Source organism: Hemitrygon akajei, chromosome 10, assembly GCF_048418815.1.
Source record: "Hemitrygon akajei chromosome 10, sHemAka1.3, whole genome shotgun sequence".
NCBI classification, from domain to species: domain Eukaryota; kingdom Metazoa; phylum Chordata; class Chondrichthyes; order Myliobatiformes; family Dasyatidae; genus Hemitrygon; species Hemitrygon akajei.
In genome coordinates, this window is record NC_133133.1 from 81,377,136 (window position 1) to 81,402,825 (window position 25,690).

Sequence of the window (25,690 nt, forward strand, 5' to 3'; positions counted from 1 at the left end):
CGGAGGCATTCTGCTGAGACGGGAAAACCCATCAACATCAAGCGAAGGACTTGTCAGAAGAGGGCAGTGTCAGATCAGTAATTCTTTCAATCCAGCCGCTCCCTACACGATTCAGAAGGATTGATCATCTGACCTAGGATACCCAGAGCACTGAGATAGAGGGAAGGCATGAGATAGAGGATGGCATGAGTTTTAGGAAGGGAGTGCAGTCTATAAAGAAAGATAGGCATGAGAGAAGGACCGAGATGAATTTGGACATTTTGACAAGAATAGGAAGTAACTACGAGAGAAATGTGATGGTTTAATGTTGAGCTGAGTTGAAATGGCTGGTATGTTCAGACTTAAGCATCTTGATGTGATTTAAGAACAAAACAATGTCTTCATTGCATTGCGCTAAACCAGGCATGGGCAAACTATGGCCCGTTAAGCTTTTTAATCCGGCTCGCAGAACTTGATGAAATTATATTAATAAACCTTGTTAACACCTCAGATCCATCCTGAGAATCGCCACAACAAAACTAAATCCAGACTTTGATGCGCTGGCTAAAAAGGGAGACCAACAACACTGTTCCCACTGAAATTAAAAATAAGTTTCTTTGTTGTGTTATGTAAAAAAATGCATTTGAAAATATTTTTTTCAATAAGCCTTACATGTTACATGTCATTTCTGTTAAGTGATGGACATGAGTAGTGCGCAGGTGCACGTACGTTCTCAAAAGAAAAAAAGCGCTCCAGATCAAATAACGCGCTCTGCATACTGGCGCGCTGTCACTGTTCTGTCCTTGTGCTGGTCGTTGTTGAGTTTTGGCACAGGGGACAAGTGAATAAGAAGGAGCAGGACAAGTAGACCTGCATCTCCTACCGTTTTTGAAATAAAGACAGTCAGGAGGAGAGTGATGATGATAATATCTTGAAGGATAACAGAATTTTCAGTGCTTTAAAATAATAACTGTTACTATTAAAAAAAGCTGTATTTTATTCATTTAATTTTCAGTGTTTTAAAAGTCATTTCAATAAATAGCTAAATACCATGGGACTTCAAAGACAGATATTTTGTTGTAATGCATTTGTTCATTTTCAATTGAAATTAAAGCACATGTTTTCTACATATCCCATGATATTTTATTTTCTCTTATGAGGTGTATTACCAAAACACTCCGTCCATCTGCTCCTGGTCCGGCCCCCCTGTCAAATTTTAGAACCCTTTGTGGCCCACAGGTCAGAAAGTTTGCCCACCCCTGCGCTAAACCCATGGCCTGCCTTCTTACCCATGTCCTCCACCTTTCCATGGCAGGCCTCCTTGTGCTCCCACAACTCCCAGGCATTTTAGCTCCCATTTGGAAATCTAAATTGCTTGACATTAGTTCATTCCAACTGCCCTTGTAAAGTCCCTTCAGAATGCACATTGTTACCTATCTAACTTCAGCTTCTCTAGTAAAAGGTCAGAGTCAGAATCAGAATCTGGTTCAATATCACCGGTACATGTCGTGAAATTTGTTGTATTATAGCAACACTACAATGCAATACATAATAATAAAAGATATAAATCACAGTAAGAAATATTTTTAAAATAAAATAAAATAAAGTAAGAAATGCAAAAAATGAGCAAGGAAAGTTAGAAAGTATTAAGGTAGTGTACATGGGTTCATTGTCCATTCAGAAATCTGATGGCAGATGGGAAAAATTTGTTCCTAAAATGTTAAGTGTCTATTTTAAGTTCTTGTACTTTTTCCATAATGAATAAGAAGAGACATGTCCTGGTGATGGGGTTCTTAATGGTAGATGCTGCCTTTTTGAGCCATCACCCTTTGAGATGTTCTCTATGCTGGGAAGGCTAGTGCCCATGATGGAGCTGGCTGAGTTTACAACTTTTTCTGATCCTGAGGAATCACCCTTTCATAGCAGAGGGTAATGCAACCAGTTTGCTCTCACAGTAGATCTGTAGAAACTTGTTCTAGTTTTAATGAAATATACCTGCTGTCATGCCTTCTTTATAATTGCAGCAATATGTTCAGTCCAGGATACGTTAGATCTTTAGAGATCTGTAGATGTTCCAGCTTTTTGAGTGTTGCACTGGATTCCAACATCTGCAGACTCTTATGTCTCCATAATGACAGACCTAGTTTTAACTTCATCTTGGCAGCACTGTTTACTCATAGTAACCTATGACATTCTTGTTTATAAAATACCTATTTTCTGCTAGCCTAAACATAATCAAAGAGTTCTTTACTGCCCTTTGATGGACAGAGCTACAAAGATGCTGCACCCTAAATGTATCCATGTCTTAAATGGGTGACCATTTGTTTTTAATTAGAAACCCTTAGCTCCAGATTCTCCCACAAGTGGAGACATCATCCCTGCATCCAATCATGCAGGAAAGAGTCATAATCATGTATATTTCAGTTAAGCCAACTTTTACCCTTTTAAACTCTAGGGGATACAAACAAACTTGTCCAACATTTGTTTATTAGACAACACACTTATTCCAGTTGATAGCTGAACTACTCTAACACTTCAACATCCTTCCTTAAATAAGGAGATCATTCATGAACACACTTCTCTAAAGTGGTCTAACCAGTGCCCTATATAACTGCAGCAAACCCTGCCTAATTTTATTTTCCCCTTGCGATTAATGATAATATCCTTTTAGCCCTTCTAAGTGATTAGCCATACTTGCATGCTAGCACTTGTAAACTTTGCTCACCAGGGCACTCGCATCTACTTTGAATTTCAAAGCTCTATAGTCTCTTGCCATGTAGCAAATATGTTTCTTACTTTTCCTATAAAGAATGGTTAAGTTCACATTTTTAAACAGTATATTCCATATCTCTTCCTGCTCACTTAAGCTGAGTACATCCATGTGAACCCCTCATACCCTCGTCAAACCTATCTCTCTACCTTTCTGTCCTTAGCAAATTTTGGTACCCAAGTCATTTATGTCGATTATATAAAGTTGTGGTGCAGCGCCGGAGACCAGGTTTGATCCTAATATCAGGAGCTGTCTGTGTGCAATTGACATGTTCTCTTTGTGACCGTGTCGCTTTCCCTGGGTGCACATCCCAAAGTCATATGGGTAATTGGCTGCTGTCTGTTGTTCTGAGTGTGTAAGTAGATGGTAGAAATTAATGAGAACATGGGACAGATGAGGGGAAACAAATGAATGCACGATTACTGTAGAGTGAGTATAAATAGATGGTTACAGTCAGCATGTTGATCAGTCAGAAGTATTGTTTTCATCTGTATCTCTCTATGACACAATGACTTTAACCTCAGCAGGAATTCCTGTGGCACACCACCAGCAAGGAAAATTCCCAGCTGCTCTGTTTCTTGGGCTCTTGACTATTAGCTCTCTGACCGGTTATAGGTGCTGCCCCTTTTGACATGTGCTTGGCATTCCCACTGAGGTGTGTCTGTTTCTGTTTTGCAGTGTGATGGAGTGTCTATCTCGCTCCCTAGCCTCCAGGGCTTGGCAGTGCTCAATATCCCAAGCTACGCTGGTGGAATCAACTTCTGGGGAGGAACGAAGGAGAATGATGTGAGTAACTCCGTACACTGTGTGGTCCATTAAAATCAAGCATCCGGATACACCGTGCATGCCAATTTATGAATGGTATGCACAAACATAAGTGCACACTGCACAGGTTTTAATACACACGACTGTTTGTGTTCACATCACAAGAATGTTAGTAACACGTAGAATAATACAGCACCAGTACAAGTCCTTCTATCACAATGTCTGTACCGACATGATGCCAAGTAAATCAATCCCATCTACTTCAAGTGCTCCAAATCAGACCATAAGACATAGAGGTAGAATTAGGCCTTTCAGCCCATCAAGTCTGCTCCTCCGTGTCATCATGGCTGCTCAATTTCCCTCTCAACCTCATTCTCCTGCCTTCTTCCTGTAACCTTTCACACCACCTAAATACACCCAGTGACTTAGGCTCCACAGTGGCAACAAGTTCCAAGAATTCACCACCCACTGGCTAAAGAAATGCCTCATCATCTCCGTTCTACAAGGACATCCCTCTATTCTGAGGCTGTGCCCTTTGGTCCTAGACTCCCTTCCATAGAACCATTCCTTCATTCCAAATATTCCTTTGTTCCCTGCCTGATCATGCATCTTTCTAAATGCTTCTTGTGTCAATATTATATCTGTTTAAACCTTGTCAGCATGGCTTAACGGAGCTAAAAAAAATCTCCTTTAACCTCACTACCACACCCCCCTCAACTAAAACTTGAGCTCTCTAGTATTTGATGCTTTCTCCTTGGAAAATATCTCTGACTATCTATCATATTCATGGATTTCATAGTCATAAACTTTTATTAAATTTCCCTTTCAGTCTCGAACACTCTGGAGAGAACAATCCAAATTTGTCTATCCTCTCCTAATCGCCAAATCCAAGTCTGTTGAACCTCACAAGCATACATGAATACTAGTTTGAAGTCAGCTACTCCCTGCTCTTTTAATCTCTGACATAGAATGGATGACTTTATGGAGCCAGTATTATTTCTATCATGCAAGTTATTCTGTATACTGAAAGTTATGGAAAGAATGCAGCAGAAGTAATTTGAGGTTGGACTAAATTCAACCTCAGAATGTTCAGAACACAAAGACAAATCCACAGCTCACTGTCCTGTTCCATACATCCATACAGGGGCTGCAAAGTTTCTGGAAGAGGTTGCCAGTGAAGCTCAAATCTGCTCACCCTGTTACAAAAGATTACAGAGTGGCCCGATGCCTCAATATCTAGAGTCGTTCATAAAGGATAAACCCTAGTGAGATGCAAGGGGAGTAAGTAGTGGCAGAAAGGATGGCAGCTTCTGTAGTGAAAGGGAAGAATTGTGAGAACACAAGCACTCTGATAATGTGAGGTACCACGCTGCAGGAGCCAGCTAGGGATTTGGAAAAGAGGGTGACTGAAGATCATAATTACATGTGTGTCACATTCACATTAGTGTTATAGAGTCACATAACTCAGAAACTGGCTCTTCAGCTTACTAAGTCCATGCCAAACATCAAGCACCCATTTACACCAATCCTACCTTGATTCCATTCCGTATTCTCCTCACGTTCCCATCAATTTCTCCCAGATTCTACCACTCACCAACACACTAGCAATGTTTTTAATGGTGATGAGCTAACAGCCTGCATATATTAAGGTGCTGGAGAAAAACAGAGAACCCTGGGGGATTTCTAAAATAGTCGCAAGGAAAGTATGCAAACTCCACGCTAGTATCACTGGAGATCAGGATAAAATCTAGACCCTAGGAGTTTTGAAGCTGCAGCTGTACTGGTTGAGTCTTTGTGTCACCATATCCATTCCCCAGAATGTTGATGTGTGAATGGCATAGGCCTAAATTAATGAATTCCTGGCAGACATACAAGTTTCTGTTAAATGTTATTCCAGAGTTACGGAGCACCATCTTTTGATGACAAGAAGCTGGAGGTGGTGGCCGTGTTTGGAAGTATCCAGATGGCTGTATCCAGAGTGATTAACTTGCAGTATCATCGGATAGCACAGGTAAGGCTGGGAGAGCAGGGCGTGTGACTGGGTAATACAGGCCAGTTTAAGAGATCTGAAATGATCACCAGAGTGAACATAAGCATAAAGCTCAACTTTGAAAGAGCGTATAGGGTTAAGGGGAGTACAAATTTTTGTTCATTTGAGAAATGTGGACACTGCCAGAGCAGCACTTAATGTTGTTAAGAAGATGGCAGTATGGTTCTTTGGACCATTGAGATCTAATGGTGAAGACACTGCCACAAAATTATCAGGTAGTGTGATCCATCGTGACACTGATGGTTTGTGACATATTTTCAGATCAACAGCACTTGTGTTTTCTATTCATCTCTCACATTGTTCCTTACAATTATAGAGGTCATAGGTTCTGAGACAAACTTTCAAAGTGTAGTAGGTTTGCAGGTGACATGATGATGCAAAATTTGCTGGAGTTATAGATGGGAAGGAAGGTTGTTAAATGATATAGCAGGATATCGATCAGTTAGAAATATGAGCAGAGATCTGGACAAGGGTGAGATGATGCCTATATAGACATCAAATACAGTAGGGAAGGATACAGTAAAGGTCAGGGGACTTTGGGGTGTAGGGTTACAGAGGGATCTTTGGGTGCAAAGTCTTTAGCTCCTTGAAAATTGCATTACAAGGGGTGAAGATGTACAGCATGCTAGCCTTCATCTGTCGTAACACCGAATAGAAAAGTTGGGAAATCATGTTGGAGATGTATAAAAGTTCAGTTAATCCTCATTTGCAGAGTATTGTGTGCAGTTCTGTTTGCTACTCAATAGGAGTGATATGGTGGCATTGGAGAGTGTATCGAAGATGTTCACCAGGATGTTGCCAGTATTGGCTAAGAAAGATTCAACAAACTCAGATAATTTTCTCTGGAGCTTTGGCAACCTAATAGAAATGTATAACACCATGGGAGGCATAGATAGGGTAGATAGAGTATTTTTCCGTGGGTGAAAATATCCAATATTAGACTGCTTTGGTTTTAGGTGAAAGAAGGGAAGTTTAAAGAAGATCTGTAAGGCAAGCTTTTTTTGTATCAACAGTGGTAGGTGTGTGCAATGTGCTGCCAGGGGATATGGGAGGAGCAGATACAATAACAACATTTACAAGGCATTTAGACAAACATGAGCAGGCAAAGAATGGAGGAAATCAGACCATATACAGGCAGGTGACATTACTTTAGACAGGCCTCATGGTCAGGTCAGTGCAGATTTGATGGGCTGAAGAGCCTGTTCCGGTGCTATTCTTTGCTTTGTGATGCGTCCCTGTATAGTTGCAAGGAGAGTCTGCTGGGTTACCTGGGCACTGCTGAAACTGGGGGTGTGGAGAGTAAGACCAAATGTTGCACCTGGCCAGCAGGAGAAATATAATGGCCAGAAATATTATTATATGTAAGTCATTCTCCAGATAGCCCAGGTAGAGTGACAGTACACCAGGGAAACACTATGAATGGGATGGGAGGGTGGAAGAGGCAAGTGACAAAGTGAGGAAAGCAGACTGGAAAATATTTAGGTATGCATTGTAGCTAGGAGTACGGTACGGAGTATCTGATAGGACTGTAGAGCTTAGAACAATTTTTTTGAGAACCATGGGCTTTTCATGACAGAAGAATGTTGGTATGAGTGAAGAATTATGCTCAGCTTTTGTAGATTCTTCTCTTTTTCCACTCCACCTCATCATACCCTACTCCTGCTGGTCCTGTCTATGAGGATTCTCAACACGGACAGAATGAAGTAGAATCCCATTTGTGGTGGCGAGTAGAGACCGCGCCACCTGGTGGCATCATTCTGAATTGCATTCCAAATCGAATTCTGGGACAGCGCAAGGCTGCTCCATAAGTAAGGGACAAATTTCTGGACAAGGTGTCCTGGGTGCAGGATTTTACTTCAAGGAGTATTTGAGGAGGTTTGGTCTGTACTCGTTGGAGTTCAGGTGAGTAAGATGGGGGCTAATAGTAAGTGACAGGATTCTAAGAGGAATTCTCTCAGCATGGTGACAGACAGGTTCCTTTCCTCAGGCGGGGAGCCCAGAAGTAGGGGCTGTAGACTCGGTTGTGAGATACATTTAGAAATTCCTAAACTCAGAATGTTATAACTTGTCAGAAAGCCTTATATCTAGTTTATAATCATATTCAAGGTTAAGAATTGTACAGAATGTTCTGTGAGGGAATTAGTGCACCCGGTGCTTGGATAGGAAGTGAACATGGCTTTCAGGATCGATCTTCTTTTCTTCTTTTGCATTCCATCTAGACTCAGATGTCCTGGTTCTGTTGCAGTACGATGGGCTGTGTGGTGTTGAGGGGCTGATATAGGGGTCGTTTATGAGGTGGTCTGCTCTCCTGTTGCCCACACGGGGCTGATGTGTGCTCACAGTGAATGGAATTGGTTTTCTCAGCATCGTCCCAAAGGCTCCTCTGCATTGATTGGTCAAGGACTAGAGATTCCCAAGAGTCTGTGAGGATGTTGCTCTTCTTCAAGGAGGCTTGAAGCACATCTTCAGAAATATTTTCACCATCTACCTGCTAACAATTTACACAATAAAGTTAAGGCAGTGTCCAGTTTGGGAGTGTGCTGGGTGTGCAAACTGTGTGGCCTCCCCAATGAGGCTGAGAGTGTGTTACCTGTGAAGGGCATGTTGGTCTAGGAAAGGGCACTGTCCCTCACTTGTCATTCCAATGAACTTGGAGGATTTTGTGGAGACATGTTAGTGATATTTTCCAGTGCCTTGGGATGCCTATCATAGGTGTCAGAAGCACAAAGGAAACAGGTCTGAGGTCTTGATCTTCAATTATTATGAAAGCGGTGCTGCATTGGAAGTGGTGATGCTGGCCTGCAGACTTCACATTATGCTAAGTGGTTCATGCTTTCCAAGTCCTGGCCCCGAACATTTACTGTGAGAGGGAAATGTGCTGCATAGCAGCCAGCCTGGTCAGAGATGTTTGTCCTGTAGATGTTGAGTGCGTGGCCCATTGTCAGTAAATGATGTTTCCGCTGGGGTTTCCTGAGATTAACTCAGCAGTCTGCTACCGGAAAAACACAATTCATGCTGATGGTTTTCTGTATTTACCCCACAATTCTGAGGGTAATTGTGGTGAGTAGCTGCAGCATAGTTGTCGAAGGCTTGCTCATCACTTTTTGCTATATTTTCTTGCAGTGTCGCATGGTGAAGATCACCATCAGTGGAGACGAAGGTGTTCCCATTCAAGTGGATGGAGAAGCCTGGATCCAGCCCCCTGGAATAATCAAGATACAGCATAAGAACAGGGCTCAAATGCTGACCCGGGACAGGGTAAATATACACCAATATCTCTGCTGCTGCTTAATCCCAGGCGGGTAATGCCCAGACAGTCTCCATAAATAGTTCCTGGAATGTAGGTAAGCAGTATGAGGTGTGAAATGTCAGAATCAGGATCAGGTTTATTATCACTGACATGTGTCATGAACTTTGTTAACTTAGCAGCAGCAGTTTAATGCTATACATAATACAGAAGAAATCAATCAATCATTCAATTACAGACTATGTATATTGAATATATTAAAAATTGTGCAAGAACAGAAATAATATATATTAAAAAAGTGAGGTAGCATTCCTAGGTTCAATGTCCATTTAGGAGTCGGATGGCAGAGGGCAAGAAGCTGATCCTGAATCGCTGAGTGTGTGCCTTCAGGCTTCTGTACCTCCTTCCTGATGGTAGCAGTGAGAAAAAAGGCATGCCCTGCCTTTCTGAGACACCGCTCCTTAAATATGTCCTGGGTACCTTGTAGGCTAGTACCCAAGATGGAGCTGACTAAATTGACGACCCTTTGCAGCTTCATTCAGTCCTGTGCAGTAACACCCCACCTCCCATAACAGACAGTGATGCGCCTGTCAGAATGCTCTCCATGGTACATCTATAGAAGTTTTTGAGTGTTTTTGTTGACATACCAAATCTCTCCAAACTCTTAATTAAGTATTGTCGCTGCCTTGCAACTACATTAATATGTTGGGACCAGGTTAGATCCTCAGAGATCTTGACACCCAAAAACTTGAAACTGCTCACTCTCTCCACTTCTGATCCCTCTATGAGGGTTGGTATGTGTTCCTTCATTTTACCATTCCTGATGTCCACAATCAGGTCTTTCATCTTACTGACGTTACGTGCAAGGTTGTTGCTGTGACACCACTGCACTAGTTAGTATATCTTGCTCCTGTATGCCCTGTCAAGTCCATCTAAGATTCTGCCAACAATGGTTGTATAATCAGCAAATTTATAGATGGTATTTGAGCTATGCCTAGCCACACAGTCATGGGTATAGAGAGAGTAGAGCAGTGAGCTAAGCACACACCCCTGAGGTGTGCCAGTGTTGATAGTCAGTGAGGAGGAGATATTGTTGCCAATCTGTCCAGATTGTTGTCTTCTGGTTAGGAAGTCAAGGATCCAATCGCAAAGCGAGGTACAGAGGCCCAGGTTCTGCAACTTCTCAATCAGAATTGTGGGAATGATGGTTTTAGATGCTGAGCTATAGTTGATGAACAGCATCCTGACATAGGAGTTTATATTGTCCGGGTGGTTGAAGGCTATGTGAAGAGCCATTGAGATTGTGTCTGCTGTTGATCTATTGAGGCAATAGGCAAATTACAATGGGTTGAAGTCTTTGCTAAGGTAGGACTTCAGTGTAGTCATGACCAACCTCTCAAAGTATTTCGTCACTGTAGATGTGAGTGCTACTGGGCGATAGTCATTAAGGCAGCTCACGTTATTCTTCTTAGGGACTGGTATAACTGATGTCTTTTTGAAGCAAGTGGGAACTTCCACCCGTAGCAGAGAGGGGTTGAAAATGTTCTTGAGTACTCCCACCAGTTGGTTGGCACAGGTTTTCAGAGCTGTACCAGGTACTCCACTGGGGCCTTCCACCTTGCAAGGGTTTGCAGCCTAACATTGGCCTCTGAGACAGAGATCACAGGGTCACTAGGTGCAGCAGGGATCTTCACAGCTGTAGATATATTCTCCCTTTCAAATGTCTAGAACAGATTCAAAATACTGGCATTAAGGTAGGTTTTTATAGATACAAATTTAGAAATTGCATTAATGAAATTCAGCACATTTCCTTTAAGTACCCTTGTGTTTTTATGTAATGCCTCTAAGCAGAGCAAAATGGGGAAATTTAGTCCACACAGCATTTTGGAAAACTGAGTGATCTTATATTCAAGATACTGTGCCTTATAAAGGTGGCATTTTTGGAAAACAGTTCAGTTACTGTCTGATCGTTTCACTCTTGTACACTCACTATTGACTGGCCAATGTCTCTCATGAAAATGTACATAGTCACATAGCCAGGAAGCTTAGCTTTCAATGCCTGCTGCAAAAGTAAACTGTTGTGGGTACTCAGCGGGTTAAGCTGTATCTGTGCGGGCAAAGCAGTGGTCAATTGTTCAGGTCAAGACCCAGCATCATCCATTCATTAACTAATTGGTCCATGAGAGTTGTCATATCCACCTTCACACTCCATATACAATATGTTCCATAACTGAGAAGAAAAAGCATTCAAAGGAAGTTTATTTTATGGCCTACAAGAATGTCTGCAAGAAAGATTTCAATTCCTGGAAACTTTAAAATCAATCTTTGGTAGTTTTACTGTGAGTGCAGATGGTAAATTTTTAAAATAAGTATATATAGGATGTTTTTCTACAGAGAGGAGTATAATGTGCTAGTCAGGTTAGACATCAGACACAGTCATCAAAGGATCTCTTGTTCGTGAATGAATGAGGACAAAGTAAATAATGTTGGAGTAGGAGATCAGATATAATGTACAAAAATGATAGAACAACCTCAAAGGGCCAAATGGCTACCTCCTTTTTCCCTTCTATGTGTTCTCTGGGGAGTTGATGAACCACATGCAGTGCTGTTGAGAGAGCTAACTTTGGTTGGATGTGTCTAATTTGGATGGAAGACAAAGCTGTGGGGCCTGACAGCGTTCCTGGTCGGGCACTGAGAGATTGTGCATAGCTAGCAGATGTTCTCGTGCACATTTTTAATGTCTCTCTGAAACAGTCCGCTGTCCCTGTAGGATTCAAAGCTGCCATCATCATCCCAGTGCCCAGAACGCCAACATAAACTGTCTCAATGACTACCATCCATTGGCACTGACCTCTATAATAATGAAGTGCATCTTGTCATGAATGGCATTAAATGCTGCCTTCCCATTACACTGGATGCAATGGCCTCTGCCCTCAACTCAGTCCTGTCCCTCCTGAAGAATGGTGTCTCTTGCATCACAATGCTGTTCATTGACTTCGGTTCTGTGTTCATTGTGATCAATCCTCAGAACCTAGTGGGTGAACTGTCCTTGTTGGGTCTCAACCCCTCCCTCTGTAACTGGATCTCGATGGAGAGACCTCAGACAGTCCACATTGACGGCAGCATCTCCGACTCCATGCTGAGCACCAGCGCCCTGCAGGGATGCCTGCTCAGTCTGCTGCTCTTCCTGTTGCTGACACACAACTGTACTGCTAGATCCAGCTCTAACCAATCATTAAGTTCACGGATGACACAACGGTTGTTGGCCTCATTGGCAGCAACGATGAGTCGGCATACATAGAGGAGGTAGAGCGACATGCACTGGTGCGAGCACAACTTGAGTCTCAATGTGGACAGGATTTAAGAGATAATTGTGGACCAGGAAGATGCAGGCTGCTACACGCCACTGCATGCCAGCCTCTGTGGAGAGAGTCAGGGGCAGCAGGTTTCTTGAAGTGCACATCACAGATGATGTCATCCGATCCCTCAACACCACCTCTTTAGTCAAGAAAGCACAGCAGCACCTCCACTTCCTGAGGAGATTGAGGTGAGGAAGGTTCCTCAGCCCCATTCTAACTGCATTCTACCAGAGCATCACCGAGAGTGCTCTGACTAGCTGTATCTCTATCTGGTGTGGGATCACAGGACCCTGCAACAGATTGCGAGGACTGCTGAGAGAATCTTCAGGGTCTCTCTCCCACTCCCCCTCCCACCTTCCAGGACATACCCCAGAAACACTGCTTTTACAGAGCCCTCGGGATTGTCAAGGACCCTTTCCATTTATCCCCCAACGGCTTTGACCCTCTACCATCAGGCAGGAGGTACTGCAGTGTAAGAACAAAGACTGTCAGGCTGTGAGACTTCTGAACACCCTGATACCATTCAGTACACAGTATTTATGACAGTGCCAGTCGCATTATACTGTTGTATATTTAATGTGTATATTTGTATATGCATTTTATGTCAACATGTACATCTACAGAACTTTTTCTAATTATCTTTTGATATTGTTTTAATATTATTTTATACACTGTATATGATGAATGTACAGTGTTTTGCACCTTGGTTTCGGGGGAACATTGTTTTGTTTGGCTCTATACATGTGTATGCTTGAATGTCAATCAAATTGGACTTGAACTTGGTGGATCAATAATGGGTGAATGGATTGAGTTATGCATCAGGTGTGATTTGACTGAACGGGAGAATGAGCTGGAAGAGCAGGAAGGGCTCTCCATCATTAAAGCATTGATGTGGGCATTTGAAAGAAAATAGGACCAAGAGTAGGCCTTCATGCCCCATCACTCAATATTTTTTATGGCTGATATACGCTGAACTCAATTCCTCTTCTGTGCAGTTTCCCATAGCAGCCAATTGTTAAAGTTCAAGTTTAATCGCCATTTGTACAGCTAGGTGAAACAGTGATCCTCCGGGTTCAAGGTGTAAAGTACAGTACATATAGTCATACAGAGCACACAGCTAGTTACGATAGCACATACAGTCACAAAAATATAATATTAGCAGATGTCCCTGTGTGGTATCGTCTAAAGACTGATGGTGTATGAGACATTGTCCTGGAGCTAAGCTTCTGCAAGAACAAGCATGCAGCAGTTCCTCACTTCACACTGGGTCAGCAAACGAAGGCAAATCAGCTTGTCTCTCGCTGGGTCAGCTGCAGGCCATCAATCCAGCTTGTCTTTCAGGAGAGTGAACACTGGAGAGCAGCCCCCAAACCAGCGTGAATTCCAATATGCCCGCTGCCCCTCTGTTTTCTCCTACACCGCCTCCGGTGTCTCCTTCTCTGGGCGACTGTAACAGGTGATGCTGCGGCACGAGGGCCTGGTCCGCAGCTTCCCCACGGTCAGTCTCACTAACAAACCCATGAAACAATAAACAATAGACAATAGCTGCAGGAGTAGGCCATTTGGCCCTTCGAGCAAGCACTGCCATTCACTGTGATCATGGCTGATCATCCACAATCAGTACCCCGTTCCTGCCTTCTCCCTATATCCCTTGACTCTGCTAGCTTTAAGAGCTCTATCTAACTCTTTCTTGAATGCATCCAGAGAATTGGCTTTCACTGCCTTCTGAGGCAGAGCATTCCACAGATTCACAACTCTCTGGGTAAAAACGTTTTTCCTGAACTCCATTCTAAATGGCCTTCCCCTTATTCTTAAAGTGTGGCCTCTGGTTCTGGACTCCCCCAACATCAGGAACATGTTTCCTGCCTCTAGCATGTCCAATCCCTTAATAATCTTATATGTTTCAATCAGATCCCCTCTTATCCTTCTAAATTCCAGTGTATACAAGCCCAGTCGCTCCAATCTTTCAACATATGACAGTTCCGCCATCCCAGGAATTAACCTCGTGAACCTATGCTGCACCCCCTCAATAGCAAGAATGTCCTTCCTCAAATTTGGAGACCAAAACTGAACACAATACTCCAGGTGTGGTCTCACCAGGGCCCTGTACAACTGCAGAAGGACCTCTTTGCTCCTATTATCAACTCCCCTTGTTATGAAGGCCAACATGCCATTAGCTTTCTTCACTGCCTGCTGTACGAGCATGCTTACTTTCAGTGACTGATGTACAAGAACACCTAGATCTCGTTGTACTTCCCCTTTTCCTAACTTGATACCATTCAGATAGTAATCTGCCTTCCTGTTCTTGCCACCAAAGTGGATAACCTCACATTTATCCACATTAAACTGCATCTGCCATGCATCTGCCCACTCACCCAATCTGTCCAAGTCACCCTGCATTCTCCTAACATCCTCCTCATATTTCACACTACCACCCAGCTTTGTGTCATCTGCAAATTTGCTAATGTTACTTCTAATCCCTTCATCTAAATCATTAATGTATATTGTAAATAGCTGCGGTCCCAGCACCGAGCCTTGTGGTAGCCCACTAGTCACTGCCTGCTATTCTGAAAAGGACCCGTTAATCCCTACTCTTTGTTTCCCGTCTGCAAACCAATGTTCTATCCATGTTAGTACCCTATCCCCAATACCACATGCTCTAATTTTGCCCACTAATCTCCTATGTGGGACCTTATCAAAGGCTTTCTGAAAGTCCAGGTACACTACATCCACTGGCTCTCCCTTGTCCATTTTCATAGTTACATCCTCAAAAAATTCCAGAGGATTAGTCAAGCATGATTTCCCCTTCATAAATCCATGTTGACTCGGACCGATCCTGTTACTGCTATCCAAATGTGCCGCTATTTCATCTTTTATAATTGACTCCAGCATCTTCCCCACCACTGATGTCAGGATAACTGGTCTAAAATTCCCAGTTTTCTCTCTTCCTCCTTTCTTAAAAAGTGGGATAACATTAGCTACCCTCCAATCCTCAGGAACTGATCCTGAATCTATAGAACATTGGAAAATGATTACCAATGCGTCCACGATTTCTAGAGCCCCCTCCTTCAGTACCCTGGGATGCAGACCATCAGGCCCTGGGGATTTATCAGCCTTCAGTCCCATCAGTCTTCCCAATGCCATTTCCTGCCTATTGTGAATTTCCTTCAGTTCCTCAGTTACCCTAAGTCCTCTGGTCACTATTATATCTGGGAGATTTTCTGTGTCTTCCCTAGTGAAGACAGATCCAAAGTACCTGTTCAAGTCATCTGCCATTTCCTTGTTCCTGATAATAAATACCCTCATTTGGTCTTAAATAATTTTTTCCTCTTCACATACCTAAAGAAGCTTTTACTATCCTCCTTTATATTCTTGGCTAGCTTACCTTCGTACCTCATCTTTTCTCCCCGTATTGCCTTTTTAGTTATCTTCTGTTGCTCTTTAAAAGTTTCCCAATCCTCTGGCTTCCTGATCATCTTTGCTATGTTATACTTAATCTCTTTTATTTTTATACTGTCCTTGTCTTCCCTTGTTAGCCACGGACACCCCCTACTCCCCTTAGAATCTTTCTTCCTCTTAGGAATGAACTGATCCTGCAACTTCTGTGTTATTCCCAGAAATACCTGCCATTGTTGTTCCACTGTCATCCCTGCTAGGGTATCCTTCCGGTCAACTTTGGCCAGCTCCTCCCTCATGGCTCCATAGTCCCCTTTGTTCAACTGTAATGCTGACACTTCCGATTCTGTCTTCTCCCTTCTCCCTCTCAAATTGAAGATTAAAACTTATCATATTATGGTCATTACCTCCTAATGGCTCCTTTACCTCGAGTTCCCTTATCAAACCCGGTTCATTGCACGACACTAGATCCAGAATTGCCTTCTCCCTGGTAGGCTCCAGTACAAGCTGCTCTAAGAATCCATCTCGGAGGTACTCCACAAGCTCCCTTTCTTGGGGTCCAGTTTCAACCTGATATTCCCAGTCTACCTGCATGTTGAAATCTCCCATTACAACCATAGCATTACCTTTGCGACATGCTGATTTTAGCTCTTGATTCAACTTGCACCCTATATCCAGGCTACTATTTGGGGGCCTGTAGATAACTCCCATTAGGGTCTTTTTACACTTACAATTTCTCAGTTCTATCCATACTGACTCTACATCTCCTAATACTATGTCACCCCTCGCAAGGGACTGAATTTCATTCCTCACCAGCAGAGCCACCCCACCCCCTCTGCCCACCTGTCTGTCCTTTCAATAGGACGTATACCCTTGAATATTCATTTCCTATCCCTGGTCCTCTTGTAGCCATGTCTCTGTTATTCCTACAACATCATACTTGCCAATTTCCAACTGAGCCTCAAGCTCATCCACTTTATTTCTTATACTTCATGCATTCATATATAATACTTTTAATCCATTACTCCCCTTGCTTCTCACATTGATCCCTGTTGCACGGCCATACTCTCCGAACCCTTCCCGAGCTTTCTGCCCCTTGAATTCTGTTGTCTTTCTTATTTTTTCTTATTCTCTCTTTCTCTTTATCTCCATCCTTATATTTCCAGTTCATCTCCTCCCCCCCACTTATTACTTTAAACACATCCGTGTTGCAGTGGCAAACCTGTCTGCCAGAATGCTGGTCTCCCGCCTGTTAAGGTGCAACCTGTCCCTTTTGTACAATTCATCCCTACCCCAAAACAGATCCCAGTGGTCTAAGAATCTAAAACCCTGCTTCCCGCACCAGCTCCTCAGCCACACATTGAGCTCCCATATCTCCCTGTTCCTGCCCTCACCAGCACGAGGAACTGGAAGCAAACCAGAGATAACCACTCTGGAAGTCCTGCTTCTCAGCCTTCTTCCGAGTTCTCTGAAGTCACGCTGCAGAATTCCTTTCCTCTTTTTCCCGACATCATTTGTGCCAACATGCACTACCACTTCCGGCTGTTCACCCTCACCCTTGAGGATGCCCTGCAATCGGTCTGTGATGTCCTGGATCCTGGCTCCAGGGAGGCAACACACCATCCTTAAATCCCGCCTGTTGCTGCAGAAACCCCTTTCTGTACCTCTCACTATGGAGTTCCCTACTACCACGGCTCTGCCTGACGTCTGTCTCTTCGGCTTTGCTTCAGCGCCAATTTTTGACGCACAGACCTGTCCGTCTCTCAGACCTGTCCGCCTCTCAGACTGGCAGTGTCTTCTGTCCCAACAGTTTTCAAGAGAGTGAACCTGTTTTCAAGAGGCATATCCCCTGGGGTCTCCTGTACTTCAAGCACCCATCCCTTCCTCATTGTTGCCCCCCCGCCCCCTTCTCTCTACCAGTATCTTCGGTGTAACACTCTCACTGTAGGTCCTGTCCAGAAAACTCTTTTTCCTGGATGAAACTGAGGCCATCCAGTTGCCTCTCCAGTGCCCCAACACGGTCCTTCAGGAGCTGAAACTGGACACACTTTTCACAGTTGTAGCAGCCGGAGGCACCATCAGTGTCCCTGACCTCCCACATCAGGCAAGCATCATACTGAATCAGTTTACCTGTCATCTCTTCACCACCTCTCACCCTCTCCAACTGTGGTGTAGTCTCCTCCCTCAGCCTCCTTCGGCAAAGACTGGCACTTTACTCACAAGGCATTTCCCTAGACAAGGCCGCTGCCTGAGTCAAAGCTTCACTCCTTTACTGGCCCACTCACTCACTGGCCCACTCACTCACTGGCCCACTCCTTTACTGGCCCACTCACTCACTGGCCCACTCACTCACTGGCCCACTCACTCACTGGCCCACTCCTTTACTGGCCCACTCACTCACTGGCCCACTCACTCACTGGCCCACTCCTTTACTGGCCCACTCACTTACCGGCCGCTTTCCACCACTTGCAGACTTGCAGTATCTTATATTACCAATGTCCACCAGGGTTTTGCGATCACAAGGAAAACATTTGAGACACACATTGGCATCTTATGTTGGACCAGAAGAAGCCACTGTGACCAAGTGTCCTGCCATTTATCGTTGCCTTCTGTTTATATCAAATGATCTGGCCAGTCCTGCTTTTTCATGGGCTTACAGAAAAGATTTCTATCCACCTAGTTTTAAAAGACCAGCCCTTATTTTGTAACTATATCCTTAGTTTGCTAGTATTCACCTAATGAAAGTATCACTAGGCTCTTGTATGTCAAGCCTCTTTAGGGTCTTATATGAATAATATCACCTTCATTTTTCTGAAATCAAAGAAATACAGGCCCAAATTGTTTAGCTTCTCTTAATAGGACAACCCTCTCAGTACCATTGAAGATGGGAGTAGAAAGTGGTGTAAAAGGAACTGGAGTTGTTTTTGAAGAGTAATTGGAAAACCATTAAAAGAGAAATTGGGGTGGGGAAGAAGACCTGGGTCACCTGATTCAAGAACGTAATCGAATGTATTTTGCATGCTGTAGTTCTTTTGACTGTGAGACATGTATGGTAAACCCTGAAGTGTGGTTGGATGCTTCAGACATTCTTCTCCTCCATGTCAGGCTTTTGAAAGCACCTTAAAGTCCTGGGAGGTCAAGTGCAAAGGAGACTCTTTGAAACAGTCAGCTCGACACCGTCTAAGTTCCCAGCAGTCTATGGAGTTTCTCACAGAAGAGGAGGTGGCAGACGTGCAGCAGTTTTCTCAGACAGTAGAGACCCTGATCAACAGGTATGGCCCAAAGTCAGAATACTGCTTGCCAGGAGCCTGCTAACATCCATTGCATTCATTCTATTATTCATTTTCATTTTTCAATCTTTTTATTGATTTTCAAATAAAGAATATACAAATCAGAGAAGGAATTTAGCAAACATAATATAAAAGACATATAAACAACAATAACAAAAACAGAAAGTATATAATGACAAAATCAAATAGGTAAAATATTACGCTGTTATATATACAATGGTCAAAAAAACCTACAATTCCTCATAGCAATCATAAAAAAACGATTGGAAATTTTATTTGATAAAGGGAAAAAAAACCCACTAACTAAACTGAAATTAAAAAAAGAGAAAAAAAAGAAAAAGAAAGATTGGGCAGTCCAATTGAGGATAAAAATTTTTAAGAAGAAAAAAAAATCCTTCCAGTCATCTCTGAACCTTCATGGATAAGGATTTTCCCCAAAAGAGAATAAATAAATAAATAAATAAATAAATAAATAAATTAGATCATATGAAAATATTGAATAAAGGGTCACCAGACCTGTTCAGAATTAAAGGATGTATCAAATGTCCGGCTTCTAATTTAGTGTCTAAATAAGTGTCTGCTTCCGCTCAACATGTGATAGCTTTTTCAACTTTACTGGCTAGGAGAGCTACTTTGCTACACTGGAAAGAATCTAACCCACCTACTTTTTTTTTATTGGCTCTCCTCCATTATGTCATGTCATTCTATTATTCATCAGTCATCCATCATCATTGACAAGATTCAATAAAGAGAGATGGTGAATGGTACAGCAAATTCAGCCACAATATCGTGGCCCCAGTGGCCTGGATTTGACCGTGACCTCCCATGTTGTCTGTGCAGAGTTTACATGTTCTCTCTGTGGACATATATGTTTCCAAAGGTGTTCCCATTTCCCCTCACATCCCAAAGGCATGCAGATTGTTTTTTAGGAGCTTCAATAAATTCGTCATCAACCTATTTTCATTAATGTTAGTCATCTAAACTCATTTCTGTAGTCAAATATTGTAGCCCATGAGTGACATTGATGAGATTTTAGTGCTCAGGCAAACATGATGAGGACCACTACCTGCAGTGATCTTTCAGGGAATAAGCATCAGCATCCTGTTGTTATTTAAGTGTTGTCTCAACTCCCCTGTAATTCTTCCAAAATTTATTTTAAGGAATGACCATAAATTATTGATAAATATGTTAAGGAATGCTGTTTCTCCTCTTCAGTTAGGATTTTCGTAACGTTACTCAGCTTGATTCAATTATTTTCCTCTTTACTGGATATCTCAACTTCCAATACCATCTTCATAACCCTGTGGACTCTTTTGAATGTAAATGAATCTTTCGTCAGCTAATGCTTTAATCATGACCAACCTGGAATGAACTCCCTGTTCCTTTATTTCCTGGTCTTGGTCAGAGAGGTCAGTATCTCATCTGTCTTGGGATGCACCTTACCCATCTGTCTTGGTACTTTCCAGGTTTAGCAAATATACATTTCCGAGTCTATCTGTCCTTCAATAGTAACTTCATTGTAAATGTTGATACATCTACCTTGTTTGTGCTCTGCAAGTAAATTAACTTACACTTCTTCAGAAAGAATTTCATTTGCCATTTTAATGCATTAAAAACAAACTATTTTCCTGTGGTCTAATTTTGTGTAGCATTTGCAAATTTCCTTAATTACCGGTATGTCCTTTAAGTTTGAAGGTAAGTCCTTGATACATAGATTGAATGAATGGACCAGTGACTGACTGCTGATGAACTCCTTCTCACAAAATTACTCATTAGCCTTTACTTCCCAGCACTGAGTGACACATTGTCTAAACTGTATTTCCAGACAATTTTTAAATCTTGTGGGAGTCCCTGTCTCTACCACTTTTATGACAGTGAATCTTAGATGGGAATTACCCTCTGGATAAAAAAATAATTCTTCACATCCATTGTAGAAGACTTAACCCCACCATAAAACCAAGCCTTCTAGTTTATGCACTTGTGCTATAAGGAAAAATTTCAAACTATCTACCATATCTTGTCCACTCTAATGTAACAAAACTCAGTCTTTCCAGTTAACTGAAATGCTCTATCACAGGCAACATCCTCATGAATCTCTTCTGCATCCACTTCAGAGTAAACATATCCATCCCTCCTATAGTTCTGTGACCAGACTGCACATGGTTGTCCAACTATGTCCTAATTTTGATGAATGGTGGTACAGGCTCAAAAGGCCAGATGGCCAACTACAAATCCTGTTTCTTTTGCTCTCAGACAAAGGATCAGGTACACTAGCACCTTTGTGAATAGGGGGAGTGGTGGGTGGGATTGGGGGCACTAGAATAACATGCAGTATGATTGTGCAACACAAGGTAAGTTACGTATAAATTAGCAAACATGGTGGCAAAGATTCAATGTATTAATAGTAATTAATTCTGGTGAGATGATCAAGAATAGAAAACCAGTAACACGTCTGAAAAGGATATTTTAAGTGAGTTGGCTCAACACCATTGATGTTGCAAGCAATGTATCCTGTGACCCATAGGGAGGAGATATCTTCATGTCGTACACTGTTACACTGTACATGCTAATTTAATATGAGTGGAATTTTTCTACTTTACAGAGTCCACCAGGCAGCAGAGAAGCAAGAGTTGTTTGAGCAGGAGCTGGCCCATGTCGTCAATGCCTGCTCCCAGCTGCTGAATGAAGCCTTACCAAAGCAAAACACAACTGAGGTAAGTCAAGTTTATTTAATACTGTCCTTGTCCCTTTTTTAAAAAGTCCCTAAGATCTTGTGGGCAGTGTACTATTCCTCTGACACTACATAGGTTGGGAACAGGGTAAACTATTGCTCTATCAAACTGCCCCAGGTATAGAATTTATCTGATATAGAATGGTGCTCCTCTGAATTCAGATGCCTTGATCTAAACTCCCCAACACCCCTCCACCCCTCCACCCCAATGTCTCATCTTAAACCTTGGATAATATTCAGAACTAAACTAGTTCTGCTTTGCTCATAAAACAGCCCAGGCCAGTGCTTGAATGAGATAACTACTTAGCGAAGGTATGCTCTCGTGTTCACCAATCCCAGAGGAGGTGTGGTGCAATTAGATACAACTACTGAGTATAAGGGGCATTTATACACATTTAAATAGACGAGGAATCATACAGATGGACACAATGGTCAACCTGGATGTACTAGACTGGAGGGCCCGTTACTGTGCTGCACAGTTCCGAGGACGTGCAGCATGGATCAGAATCCGAATCAGGTTTAATTTTGCTGGCCTTGTCGATTGTGAAATTTGTTTTGTAGCAGCAGTACATTTCAATACTTATAGTAATAATAAAAGTTATATATAACAAAAATATATAATTTTAAAATTTAATCAAATATGTAGTGCAAAAAGGGAGCAAAGAAGAAGAAAAGAATATAGAGGTAGGGTATGTGGGTTCATTGTCCAGTCAGAGTCTGATGGCAGAAGGGAAGAAGCTGTTCCTACAGAGGGCTCATCCAGGGTCATGGACGTCCATAATGATGGATGCCACCTTTTTTGAGGCATCACCTTTTGAAAATGTCCTCGATGCTGGGGAGGCTCGTGCCCATGATGGAGCTGGCTGATTTTGCAACTTTCTGCAGCTTTTTCTGATCCTGTACAGTGGCACCTCCATGCCAGACAGTGATGCAGTCAGTTAGAATGCTCTCTGCAGTACATCCGTGGAAATTTACAAGGGTCTTTGGATACATACCAAGTCTCCTCAAACTCCAGATAAAATTTAGCTGCTGCCATGCCTACCTTGTAATTGCATCAACTTGTTGGACCCAGGATAGATCTTAAGAGAAGTTGACACCCAGGAACTTGAAAGTGCTGATCCCTCGATGAGGGCTGATGTGTGTTCCCTTGATTTTCCTTTCCTAAAGTCCACAATCAAATCCTTGATCTTATTGATGTTGTGCAAGGTTATTGCAACCAGCTGATCTGTCTCACTCCCGTACACCTCCTTGTCGCCATCTGAAGCTCTGCCAACAATAGGTCAGGTTTCAACAAATTTGTAAATGCTGTTTGAGCTGTGCCGAGCCACATGGGTGTGGGTGTAGACAGAGTAGAGCAGTGGGGTAGACGCATGTTCTTGAGGTGTGCCAATGTTGATTGTCAGTGAGGAGGAGATGTTATTATTGATCAGCAGTAACTGTTGTCTACCAATGAGGAAGTGAAGGATCCAGTTGCATAGGAAGATACAGAAGCCAAGGTTTTGGAGCTTGTGATTAGTACTGAGGTATGATGGTACTGAACACTGAGCTGTAATCAACAAACAGCAGGCGATGTATGCATTGTTAATGTTCAGGTGGCTGGACAAGTGGAGAGCCAGTGAGACTGCATCTGCTGTAGACCTATTGTGGCGATAGGCAAATTTCAGCAAGGCCACAACCTTGCTTAGGGAAGAGTTGATTCTAGCCATGACCGACTTCTCGAAGCATTTCATCACGATAGATGTGAATGCCACTGGGCAATAGTTATGGAGGCAGCTCACCCTGCTCTTATTGGGCACTGGTGTGATTGTTGCCCTTTTGAAGCAGGTGGAAACCTCTGACTACAGCAGTGAGAGGCTGAAGATGGCCTTAAACACTATTGTCAGTTGGCTGGCACAGGTTTTCAGTGCCCTACCAGGTAGGCCATCAGGGCTTGATGCCTTGTGAGGGTTCAGCCTCTCGAAAGATGTCCTGACTAAGGCCTCTGAGACAGAGATCACAGACGATTAGATGCGAGATGAAGCTACAGCACAGGCAGTTCGCTGAAGACTGGGAAAGCTCAAGTCTGATGCAGCAGATACTGACCTTTCATCAGAAGTATTTTGACAGAACTTTATTCTGCATATGATGTATATTGTGTCTGCTCTGGAATTGTTTGATAAGAGAGTTGTTCAGTTTAGAGGATGGGGGTGGTGAGGATGGGGGTGTATTTGGGTCATCCAGAGAAACCACCTTATCAGAATGCTCCTGGGCCTGACCAAGGTGACAGGGTACCAGTCTAAGAAGCAAAATATCAATACAGCCCCCCCAACATGACTGTCTGTCCATCTTCCAAAGTTATATCGGTGCCAGTGTCCATTGTTCACCAGCTCAGTGGATGCTGTCTGGGATTGTTGGACACCAAAGGAGATGAAGTACAGACTGGGCAAGGAGGATAATGTTTCAACTGCCTGTAGTAAATGAACAAGAAACAAAAGAAAGAGTTAAACACATTGAGCACAGTCTTGTCATATATTACCAGGGCAGGGATAGATGTGGTAGGCATGTTAAAACCCATAAAATAAGACCTGCAAAGACCCTTTAGATTAGATTATGAGGACACTCAGTCCTCGTTTATTGTCATTTAGAAATGCACGCATTAAGAAATGATACAATGTTCCTCCAGAGTGATATCACAAAAAAAACAGGACAAACCAAAGACTAACACTGACAAAAACCACATAATTATAACATATAGTTACAGCAGTGCAAAGCAATACCATAATTTGATAAAGAGCAGACCATGTGCACGGTAAAAAAACAGTCTCAATATGGACTCCGATAGTCCCCGATCTCAGGCAGCAAAAAGGGAGAAACTCTCCCTGCCATAAACTTCCAGATACCGACAACTGATGCATTGGAAGACCCGACGACAGCAGACTCTGAGTCCGTCCGAAAACTTTGAGCCTCCAACTAGCCCCTCTGATACAGCCTCCCGAGCACCATCCTCTGCCGAGCGCCTTCGACCTCGTCCCGGCCGCCGAAACAAGCAAAGCCGAGGTCTCGGAGGCCTTCTCCTCCGGAGATTCCGGATCGCACAGTAGCAGCGGCAGTGAAATGGGCATTTCAGCAGTTTCTCCAGATGTTCCTCCACGCTCTCACGTCTGTCTCCATCAGATCAGGATTGTGCACGGATCCCTACTTAACAAGTAACAAGTATCATTCACCGGAGAGGCCGCGCGCGCTGCGTTGCGTCGCCATCTTCTCCTCCCTCCTTTGTGCAGATAGAACAAAACTTGTGCAAACAATAAAAGTAAGCTAATGTCATTTAAAACAAAAATGAGTCATCAGACATAAAGCCTGGAACAGCTGGAGCTGGCCAACAGCGGACTCCACCCAACCAGCGTTTTCACTCCAGACTTAATGATCCATACCAACAGTATCCCATTTGAGGTAGTTCATTTTCCTAACTTCCCACTGAGTGTACATGCACCATCCACCTCACCACCCGTTGTAAGTGGTGCCACATCTCACATTCTTACGGTTTCCTAAGAGAAGTAACTTGTGTTACGAATGTGCCACAACTCTGAGGGGCTGAAGGGTACAAAGTAGCCCCCTCCTTTTTGAGAATTGCAAGATCGCTATTAATTCGGGTCTGGGACCCAGGAAATGAGAGAGAGAGTCACGCAGAATCCACAAGGTTTGGAATGTGTCCTGGCCTCAGCGAAACAAAAACCCCTGATAACGGCTATTGTCTCTAGGAGATGGAATTGTGTATTGAGTACTGTAATATTCATTGAAGCCCCTCAGGGAATGACCAGAGTGGGCTGGTTGAGGGATTGCATCATCCCAACCTGATTGACATCTGAGACCCCGTGAGTAAGGATAAAAGAGGGTCTGGGGAACAACCCCTTTAGACGCACCAGGAGAAACGCTAGAAATCCCGTGACAGCATTTAATAGCGACAGCCGGTGGGGGGGCTCGTGTGTCCTTCCCTTGCCTGGGATTGGTGGCCTCACCACGGAAGAACGGCTTTAGCTAAAGGAGAGGCCGCAAGTGAACGGCCACACCAACGGGACTCCCGATGGATCGAAATCATAAAAAGGAAAGCTGGCAAGTTTCTAAAA

General features: G+C 43.1%; 1 protein-coding gene across 4 annotated transcripts in view; it reads left to right on the forward strand.

Moving 5' to 3' along the window:
• LOC140734508 (diacylglycerol kinase delta-like) overlaps positions 1 to 25,690 on the forward strand; it is a 170,566-nt gene that overhangs the window by 134,139 nt on the left and 10,737 nt on the right. For all 4 annotated transcript variants that reach the window (XR_012100551.1, XM_073058574.1, XM_073058573.1 and 1 more), the window contains exons 20-24: positions 3,428 to 3,535; positions 5,412 to 5,525; positions 8,688 to 8,822; positions 18,672 to 18,838; positions 21,459 to 21,570. Coding sequence is in view for 3 of the 4 variants with exons in the window: in XM_073058574.1 (XP_072914675.1) it covers positions 3,428 to 3,535; positions 5,412 to 5,525; positions 8,688 to 8,822; positions 18,672 to 18,838; positions 21,459 to 21,570 (636 nt within the window). In the remaining variant the exon portion in view is untranslated. The remainder of the gene's footprint in view (positions 1 to 3,427; positions 3,536 to 5,411; positions 5,526 to 8,687; positions 8,823 to 18,671; positions 18,839 to 21,458; positions 21,571 to 25,690) is intronic.